Below are 19,186 nucleotides of genomic sequence, written 5' to 3'. Positions count from 1 at the left end.
TAGGGTGCTTCTACAGCCAGATAAGAAGACGACCCTCTCTGTCCTTAAGAGTCTTAGTAGAAAATATTCTACATACCTTGCAGTCTGTAGGTTTATGGCTAGGATAGAGACAATATATACAGTTCTTATGCTGACCATCAACATGCAGCCTTTTCTTCATAGAGGTAGCACAGACTCTAAAAAGACCTTTTTTCGGTGTCTCTGACATCGTAGCCAGTTTGAACCACCTTGATTTATTCCTGAAGAGAGAAAATATCCAAATCCACTCAGAAAGGATTTCTGAGAGAAAAAACTGAGCAGACTCCTTAGCACAATGTGCGGTGGAAAATCAGCTCCTCACAGGAAGGTTCTAGAGGGTGATGAGAGCTGATTGGTTGTCTCTTAAGATTGGTCCTTTTTTAAAAATGACTATGAGATGTTACTAAATTAAGAGGCCTAGTGCCTCTGAGCTTTATATGATATTGAGTATGATTTTTTCTATTACATCGGGGACTCCCATCTCATCTACAGGGAATGATTCAAGCATGTGAATCTATTAAAGTTCCAATACTGGAGTAATTAACACTCCCCAGAAACAATTAGCATTCTCAATCAGCTTTTCATATCCAGCAGCAATCATGCCTAACCTTTGTCGTGGCAAAAAGGCTGGGGCAATGGGAATTTAACATTACATATATTCACTCAGAACAGGTTTGTGCTTATAAATGAAGAATACAGCAGAAAAAGAGGCAAAGCTAGGAAAATACATGGAGGAACCTTGACCTACCTTGCGTAGAAGTGCAGTGATCCTCTCTCGACTGTTGTAGAAAGGAGAGTTAACCCAGATGATGCGGATAAGAATGAGGAGGTGCGGGTACTTGCTGGGAATCTCTTTCGGTTTCAGGGCTGCTAGCTCCTCATAAGGTGCCTTCAGGATCGACAGAAAGCTGAGGTTGGACTGAGCTTGTTGAGAACCATCCTGTAAATATAAATAGGAGTTGAATCAAATCAGCTAGCTGCTGGCTGGGATATCAGTTGTCCTTGCACAAGAAGGAAGGAAAGAATGGATGGTTAGATACCCAAATGAAGGATAAGGATGCCCCTAGTGTTACAGTATGAGAAGCTGCACCTTTCCTAGTGAATAGAGGGGTAGAGTACATAAAACCTGTGTAAAAAAGCACACATTACTCACCATAGAGACTTCAGAATTTTGAACATCAGTTTAAAGATTTACAGCGCAGTGTACCCTAGCACTATCGGAGAGCTTACAAGCTGTTTGATAGTGCTAGGGTACACAGCAACTACGTTGATCATATAATCAGCATCATGTATTTGAAAAATAAAGTAAGCCACCTTAGCTCTTACTGCACAACTGTAAATGCTGTTAAGGAAGTGACTCACCAAACCACAGGAATATATACAGCAAGCAATAGGGTTCTTTGACACTTAGTACCAGTGTTGGAGCTCGCAAATATAACAAATAGCTTGGAACACTTACAATACACCATAAGCCTACCTAAAAAGAACTCACTGGACATCAAGACAGAGAGTTTTCCCTAGATATGAAGTATACATTTGTGGTATTTCTATAGTGCAAACCTAGCCAAAAAGCAGCAGAGCTATGTACAGGGTGAAACGCAATGATACAATCAAAAAGAACAGAACAAAATGAAAAACAAATTAATCATATGATTAGAAGCCAGACAGCAGATGCCATATTAATAAGCATACTGGTTATCTGTACACCCTTGACGAGAGGTGGGAATTGGTTGGGCAGGGGTAAAGTACCTCTTCAAATGTAACACACTTTCCCTCTAATGATTGACTAGAAGTGAGATAGAAAAACTGCTGAAGAACTAGAAACCATGGGAATGTGAAGTAGTTCACATCACAGCTAAAAGCATTGAAGATAAGGAATGGTTTATTTCCTGTAACTCCAGTTCTCTCGTAGGAGATTTCCATGATCAGTCATAAACACTGAATAGTACCGTCCACATGTGTGGACCCCACATAAGGACTACTGCGTGCTTATGACTGTACATGGAAATCCCCTACGAGAGAAAGCATTATCTAAAAACATATTTGTGGAAATGATAAATTAATCTTTCCTGCAGCATAATTTGCCTAAGGATATGAAAAATGCTTAGCTATCATTTCTTGTTGAAACAAAATCACTGATGGGACCAAAAGATCAGCAAACTAGAAACTCTGTCATCAGAAACCAAAGAGGTAATCAGTGGATCTGTCTTGAAGGATGATGAATAGAAGATGAGCTGACAACTTTTGGAAGAACAGTGGAGGATTATACAGTAGGCATGCCCTGGCTGTGGAACAAACTTCGACATTAACAAGCAAGGGACCAGGAACTAAGGGCCAGATGTAGCAAGCAGTTTTGCCCATTCTGTGTATATGGGAAAATGTGTTCGTACATATGGCCCTAAACTTTTTAATGTTTGCAAACACTGCTATTCAGAGGGTTTGAAACGGCTACAAAGCTATTTGGTATGTATTAAACTAATTTAAGAGTCAGTAAAGCTTTACCAACTCCTAAAATATGTTTAGAAATTAATACTGAATCGAACTTTGGATGGGGTGTGTTTTGGGCACCCTTTTTAAATGGCAATTTGATACAGTATTTTTCAATAGTTTGTGACCAGAATTCTAGTCGTAAAGCACTGATAAGTTATTGACTCGAAAGTAGGAGTCATTTGCAAAAAGCAACCCTTTACCTTTTGCAAATTGTGGTGGTTCCTTCAGGGGAAGTAGGCAGGGGCCCACGGGCCCATTGCCAAGTATCACCAAAGTTTTTAAAAATTTAAACCCCTTTTGTACCAAAAAACAGCTGTTTGCTTTAAGGAAATCAGGATGCTTTAAAAAAACTTTTAATTTTTCATAAACAGTTACAGGGATGGTGGGTGGCTGACCCTTGAAGGCCAACATCCCTCTGATTATAGTCAATTGTAGTGGGTCACAAATTGCGACTGGTCTAATTAATATTCAAGAGGCAGGTCTGTCTGCGACGCACTCCGATTCATTATTTTATGAACCCAGGTGTACACTGGTTGGTTCGTAAAATCAGATTCCATTTGCAAAACATTGGATGGTTTGCAAAATCAGATTTCATTCACAAAACGTTGGTGTAAATGTTTTTACAAATTTAATCTTCATCAATCTAACCCTAGAAGTAGTAAACTCAAAGAATATAGCAGAAGATTATGGTCAAGTGATGTTAGGGCTGAAGTCATGGAGTTTCTTAGCTGTTACAATATTTCCAGGTACCCTGAATCTTTATTTTCAAGAACCCCTGTAATAATTCCTTTGAATGGAGGGACTAGGAGAAAACATAATTTACCAGAATTGCTAGAAAAGGTTCTCAGAGTTTATGCAAAAGAAAGTGTGCTATAGCGCAACAGATTTTAGAAATTGGTATTTTAATGAAGATGACTCCTCAGTAGACAGTGAGCTTGAAGTTCCTCTGGAGGTTGACTGTTAATATTGTGATTGCACAAAATGCATTCACCCATCCATCTAACTACCATGGGTTTAGATATAATTTTACTTCGGGCAGTTTAAGAGACAAAAAGTTGATTAGAAGCTTATCCTTTTTATTTGTGGGTAAATAATATCCCAGTGCCCAATTAACCTCTTGCCGGCCACGGACATAACCATTACGTCTGATGACTGGCCCTCAGGGGAAGCGCTAGCCTTCCCTCCGAGGGCCGCCCCCCCCACCCCTCCAGGTCAGGGCTGGAAGGGGAATTGCTTCCGATTCCACCCCCGACCACCCCGGACCCCCCTAGTGACGTCCGATGATGTCAGCACGCTATAGCTCCCATTGCGCTGGAAGCATCTTTCCAGCGCGATGCAGAAGAGAAATGCAAAAGCATTTCTCTTCTGCTCGGGAGGAGGGGGCCAGCAGAGGCAGGAAAGGAAAGGAAAGGCCTTTTCTTTCCTTTCATGTCTCTGCAAGCATTTCTGAGCAGAAATGCCTATTAGACACCAGGGTATATATTTTTTTTTTTTGGTGAAATGGACATGAGGGGAGTGGCCCCTTGGGCAAGGGCCACTACCGGGGGGGGGGTGGGGTAGGGGGGGGGAAATAATTTTTAGTCCAATTCTGCGGCAGATCAGCCAATATAATTAGGCCAATCTGCCCCCAGGGGGTGCAGAAAACCCCTACACACCAGGGATAATTCTTTTACTTGTTTTTTTTTTCATTTATGTGTGGGCTGCGACCCCTTAGGCAAGGGTCGCTCCCCATGGGGGCATATTACTGTTGGCCATATCTGCCCCCCTTGGGGGCAGATCGGCCTATTTTTGGGAGGCCCATCTGCCCCCAAGGGGGTCAGAAAGCCCACCAGAGACAAGGGAAGATTTTTTTCTTTAGAAATAAGAGGGTGAGGGTATGGCCATACCCTCACCCAAAATAAATGGGACCAAAGTTGTTCTGCCCACCAGTGGGCACACGGGGCAATTACGTCTGAACCACACCCCAGGGTCAAAAAGTCTACTAGATGGCATGGAATAAAAAAAATAGAGGGGCGGTGGCTACCAACCAGTATGGGCCTGGTTATGCACCCACCCCAACTGAAGGAGGTAATAGTCTTTCAGATTTCCCCCCGTACACTAAAACATCTTATCCCACGGCAAGCAAGAGGACCTTTGATTATTTTGGGTTTTGGTTTTACATTTGGGCCATGAGAGCTTGGTAACTTTCAAAATCGTCCCACTTGGAATGGTGAGGGCTGCACTTTTTTGACTTTGGGACGCTGCCATGTAGAAAAATCCACAAGACCCAGACACATCTGAAAACTAACATCTGGTTGATTCCCAGGTGGTGTGCTTCACATGCACCCCGCACCATTTTCTTACCCACAATGCCTTGCAAGCTTCCAACTTTGTTGGAAATCACACATTTTCCCCACATTTTTGTGATGGAACCTTCCGGAATCTGCAGTAATCCACAAAATTCCTACCACCCAACATTGTCTCATCTATACCGATAAAAATTCTGCTACACTTGTCAGCCTAAAAATGTTTTTTTTCCCAACTGCCCTTTTGGACACGCTTTGGTTCCCCCTCAATTTCGACATGTTTTTGGCTCTACCCTGTCACATGCACTTGGCCCACCTACACAAGTGAGGTATCATTTTTATCGGGAGACTGAGGGGAGCATTGGGTGGTAGGAAATTTGTCCAGGTGCGGTGATCCCAAACAGAAATGTGGGAAAAAAGTGTTTTTTTTAGCTAAATTTGAGGTTTGCCAAGGATTCTGGGTAAGAAAACATTAGGGGATCCACACAAGTCACACCTCCCTGGAATCCTTCGGGTGTCTAGTTTTCAGAAATGTCTGGGCTTGGTAGGTTTCCCTAGATGGCTTCTGAGCCCAGGACCACAAACGTAAGTTTTTTTGGCCAAATTTTGAGGTTTGCAAAGGATTCTAGGTAACAGAACCTGGTCAGAGCCCCACAAGTCACCCCATCTTGGATTCCCCTAAGCGTCTAGTTTTAAAAAGTGCGCAGGTTTACTAGGTTTCCCTAGGTGCCGGCTGAGGTACAGGCCAAAATCACCAGCTAGGCACTGTGCAAAAATCTTGAATCTTGTGGTCCTAAAATAAATTAAGAAAATATATTTTCCTATATAAAAACTATTGGCCTGGAGTTAAGTCTTTGAGTGTGTGTTCCTCACTTATTGCCTGTGTGTGTACAACAAATGCTCAGCACTACCCTCTGATAAGCCTACTGCTCGACCACACTACCACAAAATGGAGCATTAGAATTTTCTAATTTTGCCACTATCAACCTCTAAGGGGAACCCTTGGACTCTGTGCACACTGTCTCTCACTTTGAGATAGTATATACAGAGCCAGCTTCCTACAATGAACCTACAAGCCCTATATATCCCCACAACCAGAAGAGTCCAGCAGACGTCACAGTATATTGCTTTCAAAATTCTGACATCGCAGGAAAAAGTTACAGAGTAAAACGTGGAGAAACATGGCTTGTTTTTTCACCTCAATTTCAATATTTTTTATTTCAGCTATTATTTACTGTAGGAAACACCTGTAGGATCTACACAAATTACCCTTTGCTGAATTCAGAATGTTGTCTACTTTTAAGAAATGTTTAGCTCTCTGGGATCCAGCATTGGTTTCACACCCATTTCTGTCACTAAGTGGAAGGAGGCTGAAAGCACAAAAAATAGCAAAAATGGGGTATGTCCCAGTAAAATGCCAAAATTGTGTTGAAAAATGGGGTTTTGTGATTCAAGTCTGCCTGTTCCTGAAAGCTGGGAAGATGGTGATTTTAGCACCGCAAACCCTTTGTTGATGCCATTTTCAGGGAAAAAACACAAGCCTTCTTCTGCAGCCCTTTTTCCCATTTTGTTTTTTTTTTAAACGAAATTTTCGATGTATTTTGGCTAATTTCTTGGTCTCCTTCCAGGGAACCCCCTAAGTCTGGGTACCTCTAAAATCCCAAGGATGTTGGGAAAAAAAGGACGCAAATTTGGTGTGGGTAGCTTATGTGGACAAAATGTTATGAGGGCCTAAGCGCAAACTGCCCCAAATAGCCAAAAAAGGCGTGGCACCTGAGGGGGAAAAGGCCTGGCAGCGAAGGAGTTAACATCTAATGCATACAAAGACTGCTTAGTGGTGCTGTAGGATGCATATAAAGCAGGCAAATTAACATCTTGATTTATATGGACATCTGATAACTACAAAGGAAAAAAAAGTATGAAGAACAACTTTATCTTTATGGCCAACCACAAAAGGATCTAGAGCCTCTGTGGGCTGAAAGTATAGCTAGAGGTTACAGCAGTTCTTAGTCATATAGCTGCTCTACATCCTCTGAGGGCTGAAGTTACAGCTTTTCTTCGTCATATAGCCATCCATACAAGGCTCTACATCCTCTGAGGACTGAAGTTATAGCTAGGAGTTACATCAATTCTCAGTCATATAGCCAACCATAAAATGTCTCACATCCTCTGAGGGCTGAAGTTATAGCTAGGCGTTACATCAATTCTTAGTTACATAGCCCCCATAAGTGGCTTTAGTTATACATCCAAACATAAAAGACTCTACATTTTCTAAGGGTTGAAGTTATAGCTCGGAGTAATAGCTTTTCTTTGTTAGCCTCTGTGGGTTGAAGTTGTAGCTAGGAGTTACAGCTAGTCTTATGGCCACCTATAAAAGACTCAACAGCCTCTGCGGGCTGAACGTATAGCTAGGGGGAAATTCATATGGCAAACCATAAAAGTCTCTACAGTCTCTGCTGGCTGAAGTTATGGTTGGAGTTTCAGCTATTCTTATCTATACGGGCAACTTTAAAAGGCTATGTGGGTTGACATAATAGCTAGAAGTGACAGCTATTAAAGCAGTTAACATTTAGGTAAGGTGTGCAAAGTCTGGCCCAGACATAGGCTAAAAAGAAAAGTAATGATGCTGGAGGCTGGTAGGCCGTCAATGAATTCAAAGCAATCCCTGGAAAGATTTATGATATCTGCAGGTGGTTTAAATGTTGACAAGTTTGATCACCTAAAGATTACCATCTAAAGGAGAGATTGTGGTTATGAATATGCTTGCCAGCAAGCTTGAAATTTAAGTTTATTTCTTTGGATAGGATTCTGATGGAGGGAGAGGACTGGTGTTGACAATAGAAGTTAGTGCAGTGCTTTAAAGATTTTATGAAGAATTGTTATAACAAAAGGTGTCAGTTGTTATTTGTTGTTTTTTTTGTGTTGTGCTGAAACATTTCTAAAAAGGCGTCCAATCGAAAAAATAAAACAAATAAAATTGTGATTACCAGACACTCCACATTCAACAATACCAGATAAATGGATACTTAAAGTATGCAATATTCTGCTTGTCTTATCAGATGTAGCAGATGGAATGTGTGTAATTTCTATGATGAATGAATCAGATGAAGGGCCTCAGTATATGCTCAAGGACTGCTCTTTGCCAGCTTCAAGATTCAAATGTGGATCTAGCTGTCCATTATGGAAACTATCCATTAAGGCTAGTAAGCTTAACCAAGTCAGTTTGGGTTGAAATATCTTGGTCAGCAACTTGGAAAGACCGTTTGTCTACATGGCACCTTCTAACGTGGTTGGCTTGATGGCTTAACAATGTGGGGGAACCACCACTGGCAGGGCCAATAGAATTGTGTTTGAGTAGGTTTCCTTGGAAATCTGCATTGCCCTATGTAAACGACAATTAGAGGAAAATCATACAATAAGAAAGTCTAATGATGGAACTGACACAGAATTGCAACAAGACTTTGGATATGGAAACTTGGATGCTATATTTGACATCTTTTATTCTCTGAAGCAGTAAATAAATCAATGTGCTGAAAATCCTATAGCAAGAAGATAGCGACATCTTTCTTACAATACAGTTCGTTCCAGAGCACTCTGATTAGATTTTCTGCCCTGCCCTTAGAAGATGTACTGCAGTTAGGGAGAAGTCTTATTTTCAAACTCAGAATGATTGGACTTCCCTGGAAAGGAAGAATGATCTTATTCTCCCTGCTACTGGATGTAATGCTCTGCAGTGATGTTGTTCATCTGGATCAACACAGACATGATTTGCATTATAAGAACAATAACTATTACATCCAGGAGGATTCCTCTGAGTTCCAAAATGTTGTTTTGTTTGTAGTTTTTTCTGATGGATACCATAAGCTTCTAATTGGGTTCCCTTGCCCTAAAGGGATGTGTTTGATGAGCAAGTTACTTACCTTCGGTAACGCTTTTTCTGGTGGATACATTAGCTACCTGTGGATTCCTCACCTAATGAATTCTCCCCATGCGTAGCTTTCGATGGAAACTTCTCTCTAGCTCTGCACGTCGGCGAGGACGTCACAATTGCCCAACTCCACGTGGCCCCGTGTGACATCATTGTGGTAATAGGAGGCCCTCGCCAGCGTGCTGACGTCAGTTTACACCATTTTTGACGTGCCTTTGAAACATATAGAGAACATCGACAATCTACACAATTCATGATCATAAAGAAAAAAACTTTAAAGAAACTCTTCATATAAAAACTTTTACAAAACTCTTTAAAAAAGGAGCATTCCATCATGAACAGTTTGCAAACTTGGAAATAACCTGAACTGCAACTATAAACATATATACATATATAGAAATATAGAAATTAAGGCACTGAAGTGCACACCCAAGGCGATCCTGGTATGACCAGACAGACAACGGGGAGGTGGGAGGGACTGTGAGGAATCCACAGGTAGCTAATGTGTCCACCAGAAAAAGCGTTACCGAAGGTAAGTAACTTGCTCTTCTGATGGATACAACTACCTGTGGATTCCTCACCTAATGAATAGAGTCCCAAAGCAGTACCACCTCGGAAGAGGGTGTCCGTCTGGTCACACCAGGAACTCCTGCAGCACGGACCGTGCAAAATGGCCATCCCTCCGCACCTTCGAATCCAGACAATAATGTTTCACAAAGGTGTGGAGGGAAGACCAAGTCGCGGCCTTACAGATGTCCGCCACGGAACACCCCTGGCCAAAGCCGAGGAGGTCGACTTGGCCCTGGTGGAATGGGCCCTGATCCCCTCTTCGCCAATGAGTAACATATTTTTATACAAAGAACGACCCACCTGGAGAGCGTTCTCTTGTGGAAGGCCTTCCCCTTCCTCTTCCCCACGTATCCGATAAAGAGTTGTTCATTGTAAGGAAATGGCTCCCTGTTGCAGTTACCCCCAACTTTTTGCCTGATGCTGACTTGACTGAGAAGTGTGCTGGGACCCTGCTAACCAGGCCCCAGCCCCAGTGTTCTTTCACCTAAAATGTACCATTGTTTCCACAATTGGCACACAGATAAGTCCCTTGTAAAAGGTACCAGTGGTACCAAGGGCCCTGTGACCAGGGAAGGTCCCTAAGGGCTGCAGCATATGTTGTGCCACCCTAAGGGACCCCTCACCTAACACATGCACACTGCCATTGCAGATTGTGTGTGTTGGGGGGAGAAAAAGGCAAAGTCGACATGGCATCCCCCCCTCAGGATGCTCTGCACACAAAATGCTGCCTGTGGCATAGGTAAGTCACCCCTCTAGCAGGCCTTACAGCCCTAAGGCAGGGTGCACTATACCACAGGTGAGGGCACAGCTGCAAGAGCAATATGCCCCTACAGTGTCTAAGTCTATTCTTCGACATTGTAAGCACAGTGTGGCCATGTTAAGTATATGGTCTGGGAGTTTGTCAAAAACGAACTCCACAGCTCCATAATGGCTACACTGAATACTGGGAAGTTTGGTATCAAACTTCTCAGAATAATAAACCCACACTGATGCCAGTGTTGGATTTATTTAAAAAAAATGCACACAGAGGGCATCTTAGAGATGCCCCCTGTATTTTACCCAATTGTTCAGTGCAGGACTGACTGGTCTGTCCCAGCCTGCTGCTGAGAGACGAGTTTCTGACCCCATGTGGTGAGGGCCTTTGTGCTCTCGGAGGACAGAAACAAAAGCCTGCACTGGGCGGAGATGCTTCACACCTCCCCCCTGCAGGAACTGTAACACCTAGCAGTGAGCCTCAAAGGCTCAGGCTTCGTGTTACAATGCCCCAGGACACTCCAACTAGTGGAGATGCCTGCCCCCTGGACACAGCCCCCACTTTTTGCAGCAAGTCCAGGGGAGATAATGAGAAAAACAAGGAGGAGTCACCCACCAGTCAGGACAGCCCCTAAGGTGTCCTGAGCTGAGGTGACCCCTGCCTTTAGAAATCCTCCATCTTGATTTTGGAGGATTCCCCCAATAGGAATAGGGATGTGCCCCCCTCCCCTCAGGAAGGAGGCACAAAGAGGGTGTAGCCACCCTCAAGGACAGTAGCCATTGGCTACTGCCCTCCCAGACCTAAACACACACCCTAAATTCAGTATTTAGGGGCTCCCCAGAACCTAGGAAACTAGATTCCTGCAACCTGAAGACGAAGAAGGACTGCTGACCTGATGCCCTGCAGAGAAGACGGAGACACCAACTGCTTTGGCCCCAGCCCTACCGGCCTGTCTCCCCACTTCAAGAAAAACTGCAACAGCGACGCGTCCCCCAGGGTCCAGCGACCTCTGAAGCCTCAGAGGACTACACTGCATCTAAAAGGACCAAGAACTCCCGAGGAAAGCGGCCCTGTTCCACAAAGACTGCAACTTTGCAACAAAGAAGCAACTTTTAAAGACCACACGTTTCCCGCCGGAAGCGTGAGACTTTCCAATCTGCACCCGACGCCCCCGGCTCGACCTGCGGAGAATCAACACTACAGGGAGGACTCCCCGGCGACTGCGACCCTGTGAGTAGCCAGAGTTGACCCCCATGACCCCTCCAGCGACGCCTGCAGAGGGAATCCCGAGGCTCCCCCTGACCGCGACTGCCTGCTCCAAAGAACCCAACGCCTGGGAAACACACTGCACCTGCAGCCCCCAGGACCTGAAGGATCCGACCTCCAGTGCAGGAGCGCCCCCCAGGTGGCCCTCTCTCTTGCCCAGGTGGTGGCTACCCCGAGGAGCCCCCCCCCTTGCCTGCATCGCTGAAGAGACCCCTGGGTCTCCCATTTAAACCTATTGCAAACCCAACGCCTGTTTGCACTCTGCACCCGGCTGCCCCTGTGCCGCTGAGGGTGTACTTTTTGTGCTGACTTGTGTCCCCCCGGTGCCCTACAAAACCCCCCTGGTCTGCCCTCCGAAGTCGCGGGTACTTACCTGCTGGCAGACTGGAACCAGGGCACCCCCTTCTCCATTGAAGCCTATGCGTTTTGGGCACCACTTTGACCTCTACACCTGACTGGCCCTGAGCTGCTGGTGTGGTAACTTTGGGGTTGCTCTGAACCCCCCACTGTGGGCTACCTTGGACCCAACTTTGGACCCTGTAAGTGCTTTACTTACCTGCAAAACTAACCAATACTTACCTCCCCCAGGAACTGTGGAATTTTGCACTGTGTCCAATTTTAAAATAGCTTATTGCCATTTTTGCCAAAACTGTACATGCTATTGTGATGATTCAAAGTTCCTAAGATACCTGAGTGAAATACCTTTCATTTAAAGTATTGATTGTAAATCTTGAACCTGTGGTTCCTAAAATAAACTAAGAAAATATATATTTATATATAAAAAGCTATTGGCCTGGAATTGTCTTTGAGTGTGTGTTCCTCATTTATTGCCTGTGTGTGTACAACAAATGCTTAACACTACCCTCTGATAAGCCTACTGCTCGACCACACTATCACAAAATAGAGCATTAGAATGATCCCTTTTTGCCACTATCTTACCTCTAAGGGGAACCCTTGGACTCTGTACATGCTATTTCTTACTTTGAAATAGTGCATACAGAGCCAAATTCCTTCATTTATCCAACAGGAACTCCTTCGTCCTGTCGATATAAAAGCTGAGAGTCCTCCTCGGGTCCAGACGATGGAGTCTCTCGTCCTCCTTAGATGGGTGCGGAGGAGGGTAGAACAACGAGATAGTTATGGACTGTCCCAAGTGAAACGAAGACACCACCTTGGGGAGGAAAGCCGCCCTGGTCCTCAAACCCACCTTGTCCTTATGAAAAGTCATGAAAGGCGGGTGAACAGAAAGGGCCTGTAGTTCACTAACACGTCTAGCCGACGTAATGGCTGTCAAAAACACAGTTTTGAAAAACAAATACCTCAAGGGGCAAGAATGAAGTGGCTCAAAGGGGGAGCCCATCAAAAAAGTCAACACTAAATTCAGGTCCCACTGCTGCATAATAAAAGGTGTGGGAGGAAATCTATTAGTGATTTGAATAAAGAGGATTGATTTGGAAGACATAAAAAGGCCGGAAGGGCCGAAAGATAGCCTTTAACAGTGGCCACAGCACAACCGCGCTGATCCAACGACAATGCAAATAACAAAATATCAGAAAGATGGGCACTTATGGGATCAATTTTCTGCTCTCCACACCAACGAACAAATTTAGCCCACCTACTCGCATAGACCGATTTGGTGGAGTGTCGCCTGGCCGATAAAAGAACGTCCACCACCTCTGGTGGGAGAAAAAAGGAACTCAGGTTTCCCCGCTCAATCTCCAGGTATGAAGGTGCAGGCTCTGGAGGTGGGGGTGTAGAACCTGCCCTCAACTGCAAGAGGAGGTCTGCCCTGAGAGGGAGGCGGAGCGGGGGGGCACAGCGAGAGTTGAAGAAGGTCTGCATACCATACCCTTCGTCGCCAATCCGGAGCTATCAGAATAACTTGGGCCAGGTCTTGGCGAATCTTCCTCAAAACCCGAGAAATCAAAGGAATCAAAGGTATTGGGGGCAATGCGTAAAGCAGCTGTTCGCACCAGGACATCTGAAACGCGTCCCCCAACGCTCCTTGCATCGGATACTGAAGGCTGCAGAACGACGGACAGTGTGCGTTCTCCCGAGTGGCAAACAGGTCTATCTGGGGAAAACCCCACATCCGAAAGAGGCAAAGAGCGAGATCCAGATGCAGACGCCACTCGTGGTCTTCCGAGAAGAAGCAACTGAGTCTGTCCGCTCGTACGTTTTGGACCCCGGCCAAATGGTTTACTACTACGCAGAGCCGATGGCCCGAGCCAAGGAACAGAGTCGCAGAGCCTCTCTGGAAAGAAGGTACGACCCTACACCCCCCTGTTTGTTGATATACCACATCGCGGTCGTGTTGTCCGTCAGAATCTGAACTGACTGACCGCAAAGAGACGGGAGGAAGGCCTTGAGGACCAAACAAATCGCCCACAGTTCCAGCAGATTGATATGAAACCTCTGCTCCACAGGAGACCAACGACCCTTGATCTCCAGATCCGCCAGATGAGCTCCCCACCCTAAGGTGGAGGCATACGTGATCAACGTGGTCACCGGAGATGGCAGCGAAAACGGATTTCCTTAAGAAAGGCTGCCTTCCGCAGCCCACCTTCGGAGATCTGCTGCAGTGTCTCTGTAGATCTTTATCGACTCCCCGAGATCTCCTCTGTGTTGAAACCACTCCCTGCGGAGGCACCACTGAAGAGTCCTCATATGCCAGTGTGCATGAGTGACCAACTGAAAGCAAGAAGCGAACAGACTGAGCAGACGAAGGACCTTGAGGACTGGAATTACCGCTCCTTCTTGAAACATTGGAACCAACGCCTGAATATCCTGTATCCGCTGTGGCGGAGGGAAGGCCCAATTCAATGTCGTAGCCAGTACTGCCCCTATGAACAGGAGGCGCTGAGAGGGCTTTTGGTGAGACTTGGGCACATTTATTGAAAAACCCAGACTGAACAACAACTGAGCTGTCAGCTGCAGATGACGCAACACAAGCCCCGGAGACTTGGCTTTGATTAACCAATCGTCCAGGTAAGGGAATACTGCTACTCCCTTCCTCCGGAGGTGTGCTGCAACAACCGCCATCACCTTTGTGAAGACCCGTGGTCCGGAAGTAAGACCAAAAGGAAGGACCGCAAACTGATAGTGCCGCGTCCCTACCACAAACCGGAGATACTTCCTGTGGGACTTGAGAATGGGAATGGGAAAATAAGCATCCTGCAAGTCGACCGACACCATCCAATCCTCCTTGTTCAATGCCAAAAGCACCTGTGCCAGAGTCAGCATTTTGAATTTCTCCTGCTTGACGAACCAATTCAAAACCCTCAGGTCCAAAACAGGTCTCAGATGACCATCCTTTTTGGGGATCAGAAAGTACCTGGAATAACACTCCTGACCCCACTCTTGCTCCGGAACCAACTCCACTGCTCCCTTCAACAACAGGGACAGAACCTCCTGTTCTAGCAACAGGAGATGATCTTCTGAACAAAAGGAAGAACGGAGAGGGAAGGGAGGAGGAATCTCCATAAAGGGAAGAGCATAACCTTTTCCTAACACACTGATGACCCAGGAATCTGATGTTATGGACTCCCATATGGGAAGAAAAAGAGAAAGCCTCCCCCCTACCGGAGAGACATGAGAGACAATGGCAAGAGGACTAGGGCTGCTTTCCTTGAGGTAACCCTACAGAGGAAGAGGAAGGGTGCTGCTGCTGGGTGGCCCCTCTTGTGTGGACCCCGCCCTCTAAATGATCGATAAGGGAGGCTGGAAGACTGCTGCCCCGGCTGCTGTGATCGCCCACGAACGGAAGCCCCTCTACCAAAAACTTGCAGCCGTCTGAATGACCGAAACGGGGTGGAAGCAGCCTGCTGACCCAAAGACCTAGCAGTGGCCCTACATTCTTTAAAAGCGCTCTAGCTCAGAGTCCGCTTTTGATCCGAATAGTTTTGCCCCATCAAAAGGCAAATCCAATAGCGTGGTCTGGACGTCAGATGAAAAACCAGAAGTGCGTAACCACGCATGACGCCTGGTGGCAACGGAAGTCCCCATGGCTCTTGCAACAGAGTCCGTGGTATCAAGCCCGGACTGAATAACTTGCGTAGCCGCCGCCTGAGCATCCGAAAGAAGGCTATGCAAGTCCCGGGGCATGTCCGGAAGAACAGTCTTTGCCACATCCATTATAGCATGGATATACCCGCCAAGAATACAAGTAGCATTGGCAGACTTTAGAGCCATGCTGCATGACGAAAACACTTTCTTGGCCGATTGGTCCATTCGCTTGGATTCCCGGTCTGATGGGACTCCCGGAAATGAACCAGGGGGCGACCTCGAAGAGCAGGATGCCTGCACAACCAGACTCTCTGGTGAAGGGTGTTTGGACAAAAACTCCGGGTCCCCAGGCGCAGACCTATAACGCCTGGCCACTGACCTACTAACAGCCGAAGAAGTGACAGGCTTCTTTCAAACCTCTTCGATTGGTTCCATCAGAGCCTCATTGAATGGCAAAAGAGGATCCGCCATGTCTGTAGCAGGGTGCAGAACTTCCGTCAACAGGTTTGTCTTAACCTGTGCTGTTGGTAAGGGAAGTTCTAAAAATGTTGCGGCTTTCCTAATCACTGAATGGAAAGTGGCTGCCTCCTCTGTATATTGTCCTGGGGAGGCCAGATTTTATTCTGGAGAAGTGTCAAGCCCACTTGCAGTATCCAGTCCTGGGAAGTCACCTTGGGGATCAGTGATCTCCCCTTCTTCAAGGAATTGCTGTTGATATTCTCTTCCTTCCAGCAACCTAAGGGCCTTTCGCGTAGACCTCAACTTAGCATCGAGCCCCGGCATCGACATGGAGTGCAACGACATTGGTGAATGGCGCCGGGAAGGCGTCATGATAGGATCTCCGGATCCACCCGACGCCGCAGATGGATCCATCGATGCCATAGACAAGGCCCCTGCATCCGACCCCGCCATCCGACCTCTACGTTCCATCCCCTCCGACACAGGCGTCAAACGTCTCTCCCTCGACGTCGAGGGCTGCTCCGCCGTCAGAGGTGCTTGACCTGAGTCTCCAGCCGAACAAAATGGCATTAATGGCGTCTGCTTGTATGGAGCTGGAATGCCGAGATTGAATGCCAGGGGACCAGTGGGGCGAGCCGGAGGACCACCTCCCGGCGCCATATTTTGGAATATGGCAAACATGGCATTAAGAAATGCCGCCGGATCCGTACCTGGAGCCGGGAACGAAGGATAACCTTGCGGAGCCGGGCCCGGCGCCGGGCTGGACTCTTCAGCGCCTGGGTGCACCAGAGAAACCAGATGACTCTGAGGCCCCACGACCTTGAAGACTGACAGCGCCGGCGATGTTTGCGGTGTCACAGGTTGTGGGGACACCGTCAGACTCACTTCCCAAGACTTACAGCGGCGAGTGAATGGAGACCTCGACTCCGACCGACTTCTGGACCGACGCCGGGAGTCACGATGATGCCGCTTCTTGTGAGACGACTTTCCTGAAGAGGACCCATGGTGCCGCTTCCTCTCCTTTTTGGACTTAGCTAAAAATAGCTTCGCCTCACGCTCCTTCAATGCCTTTGGATTCATCTTCTTACAGGAGCCGCATTCCTGTACGTTGTGATCCGAACTGAGGCACCAAAGGCAATCGTTGTGAGGATCAGTCACCGACATCTGACCTCCACACTCCCTGCAGGGCTTGAAACCCGAATTCTTTGGAGCCGACATAGAGAAAAAGAAAACAAAGTATCCCTTCCGAAGAGCGAACGATACAGGTAGCCAGAAAAGTAACCGTTATCGAAGGCATGGAAAAAAGGGAACTGACGTCAGCACGCCGGCGAGGGCCTCTTATTGCTACGATGACATCATACGGGGCCGCGTGGAGTCGGGCAATTGTGATGTCCTTGCCGACGTGCAGAGCTAGAGAGAAGTTTCCATCGAATGCTACGCATGGGGAGAATTCATTAGGTGAGGAATCCACAGGTATCTGTATCCATCGGAAACAGTATTTATTTCTATGTTCCTTAAAGTCATCCCCGTCGTAATTTTATTTTGATACACTACAAGTTTTAGAGTATTGAGGGATGAGCAACTTTGTCCTACTTTCTGGTCACTTGGTGTAACTGGCCAGTTTCATATAAAGTCAAGCATTCAGAGTCAGAAAAATGCAGAACTCCAAAGTGCTCAACATCAGTCACACTACTTCAAGTCAGAGATTGTCTCTGAAGGACAAGATGTCGCCTCTGAAGTAGGGAAGAGAATCTCCCTTCTCAAGATTTGTTTTTATCTGTGTCATTCCAATATCACTATTTAATGTATGTAGAAATCCTTATCCCAGTCCACCAACAACCTCCAACAATGCAGAAGATATGTTGTTATTCAAGCTCCATACTGCTTTTTGTAGGTACTTATCCTGATCACCTATTCGTCCAGGTAAGAGGAGATGAAGCTGCCCTGACTTAGGACAGAAGATGCCACCACTGCCATGTACCGAGAGAAGACTCTGATGATATATCTCAGGACACATACGGGGAAGTCCCGTTTGGAGCCTCAGATGTTTCGTATGTGAAGGCTGCATTGCGAAACATGGAAGTAATCTACTAAAAGTCAATCTCCATTTGGGACATACAGTATTATTTTCTGCAGATTCAGACAGTATTCTTCGTCACGAGTACCACGTTAATTCCACATTCGGAAAAGTTTATTGTCTCTTCTTGGGTATTGGTTATGCCAGTACCTTGAGAATACTCTTTTTTGTTGACAACTTGGAAGTTCATCTATTGTCTCTTGGCTCTATCTGAAATAACCTTAGTTAAGTAAGGATAGTTGTGAATGAATTTAACTGTTGTACTGGTGGTATTACTTGAAAAATGTCTATCCTCTGTAGGTCAATCCAGCACCCAATTATCTGTGGTGGTTTTCATCCGAGTCCTTAGAAGAAGGTGGGCTACCAAATAGTATTAGAGAGAGAAAGCAGTCACTGCCATTTGCAGAACCTGGAAAAAACCTCCATAAAGGTTGCAGATGAGGGAGCACCATCAGGTATTTGACATCTTTACAAATAATGAAAAGGCAAAAATTGTCTTTCAGCGGTCTGCTCCTGATAGTTTCATGAATGTGTCAACAGAGGTTACATTTCAAGACCCACTGATTAAAGGGACTTGCTGATGCGTAATCTCTTTGTCAGTCTGTGCTCCAAATAGAGCACTACCTGAGAAATGTAGGTCTGTACTCTTAAATGGAGCTTCATGGTTAGAACGGCACAGAGAAATTCAGTGGGTGATAGCCCCTAGTGCAGGAGCTCACAAATGGCTAATTTACTACAATGTGACATATTCTTATAGGTTCTTTGGATGCTGGAAATCCATGCATATACATTTCCAACAAATATTTGCATAGCTTAAACACTTTGTGGATTCATTACAGTGCACTGGATTATACATATCTACTCAGTCAGTACAAACTTTATTTGCTGCGTTTCTGCGGCATAAAAGCACAAAGTGAATATCACAAATACATAAGATAAAATGCACTAACAATCATTTAAAAACATGCATACAATACAAAAGTTATGTAAAGAACAGTGATAAAAGGGACCTGCCTTGATAAAATACATAGAATTTAGCAGACATTGCAACAGACTAATTTGATTGTGTATTAATCACATGTACTCCTTCTAATTTTCAATGCTTGCCAAATGAAACTCGCCACCGATAACACACAAAGGGAGACCGTAGCTACTGGAGAAATAACAGCGCTGGTTTACACTGGTGAAAATTATATTGTTTAAGAAGGGGGAGCAGCAGCTTTTTTCCTGGATATTATCTAAAAAGGCAAAAGAGCATAATATGCATGTTTGACTTGGTAGATTTATAATCACAGGGGTAGGAGGCAAGCTCTGAAAGGGAGTTACACTTTGCC

General features: G+C 45.7%; 1 protein-coding gene across 1 annotated transcript in view; it reads right to left on the bottom strand.

Moving 5' to 3' along the window:
• DNAH2 (dynein axonemal heavy chain 2) overlaps window positions 1-19,186 on the bottom strand; it is a 1,666,550-nt gene that overhangs the window by 1,476,203 nt on the left and 171,161 nt on the right. The window contains exon 8 of the mRNA XM_069218683.1: window positions 767-958. Within this exon, the coding sequence (XP_069074784.1) occupies window positions 767-958 (192 nt within the window). The remainder of the gene's footprint in view (window positions 1-766; window positions 959-19,186) is intronic.

Source organism: Pleurodeles waltl, chromosome 12, assembly GCF_031143425.1.
Source record: "Pleurodeles waltl isolate 20211129_DDA chromosome 12, aPleWal1.hap1.20221129, whole genome shotgun sequence".
Classification (NCBI taxonomy): Eukaryota; Metazoa; Chordata; class Amphibia; order Caudata; family Salamandridae; genus Pleurodeles; species Pleurodeles waltl.
This window is presented reverse-complemented; position numbering and strand designations above follow the sequence as displayed.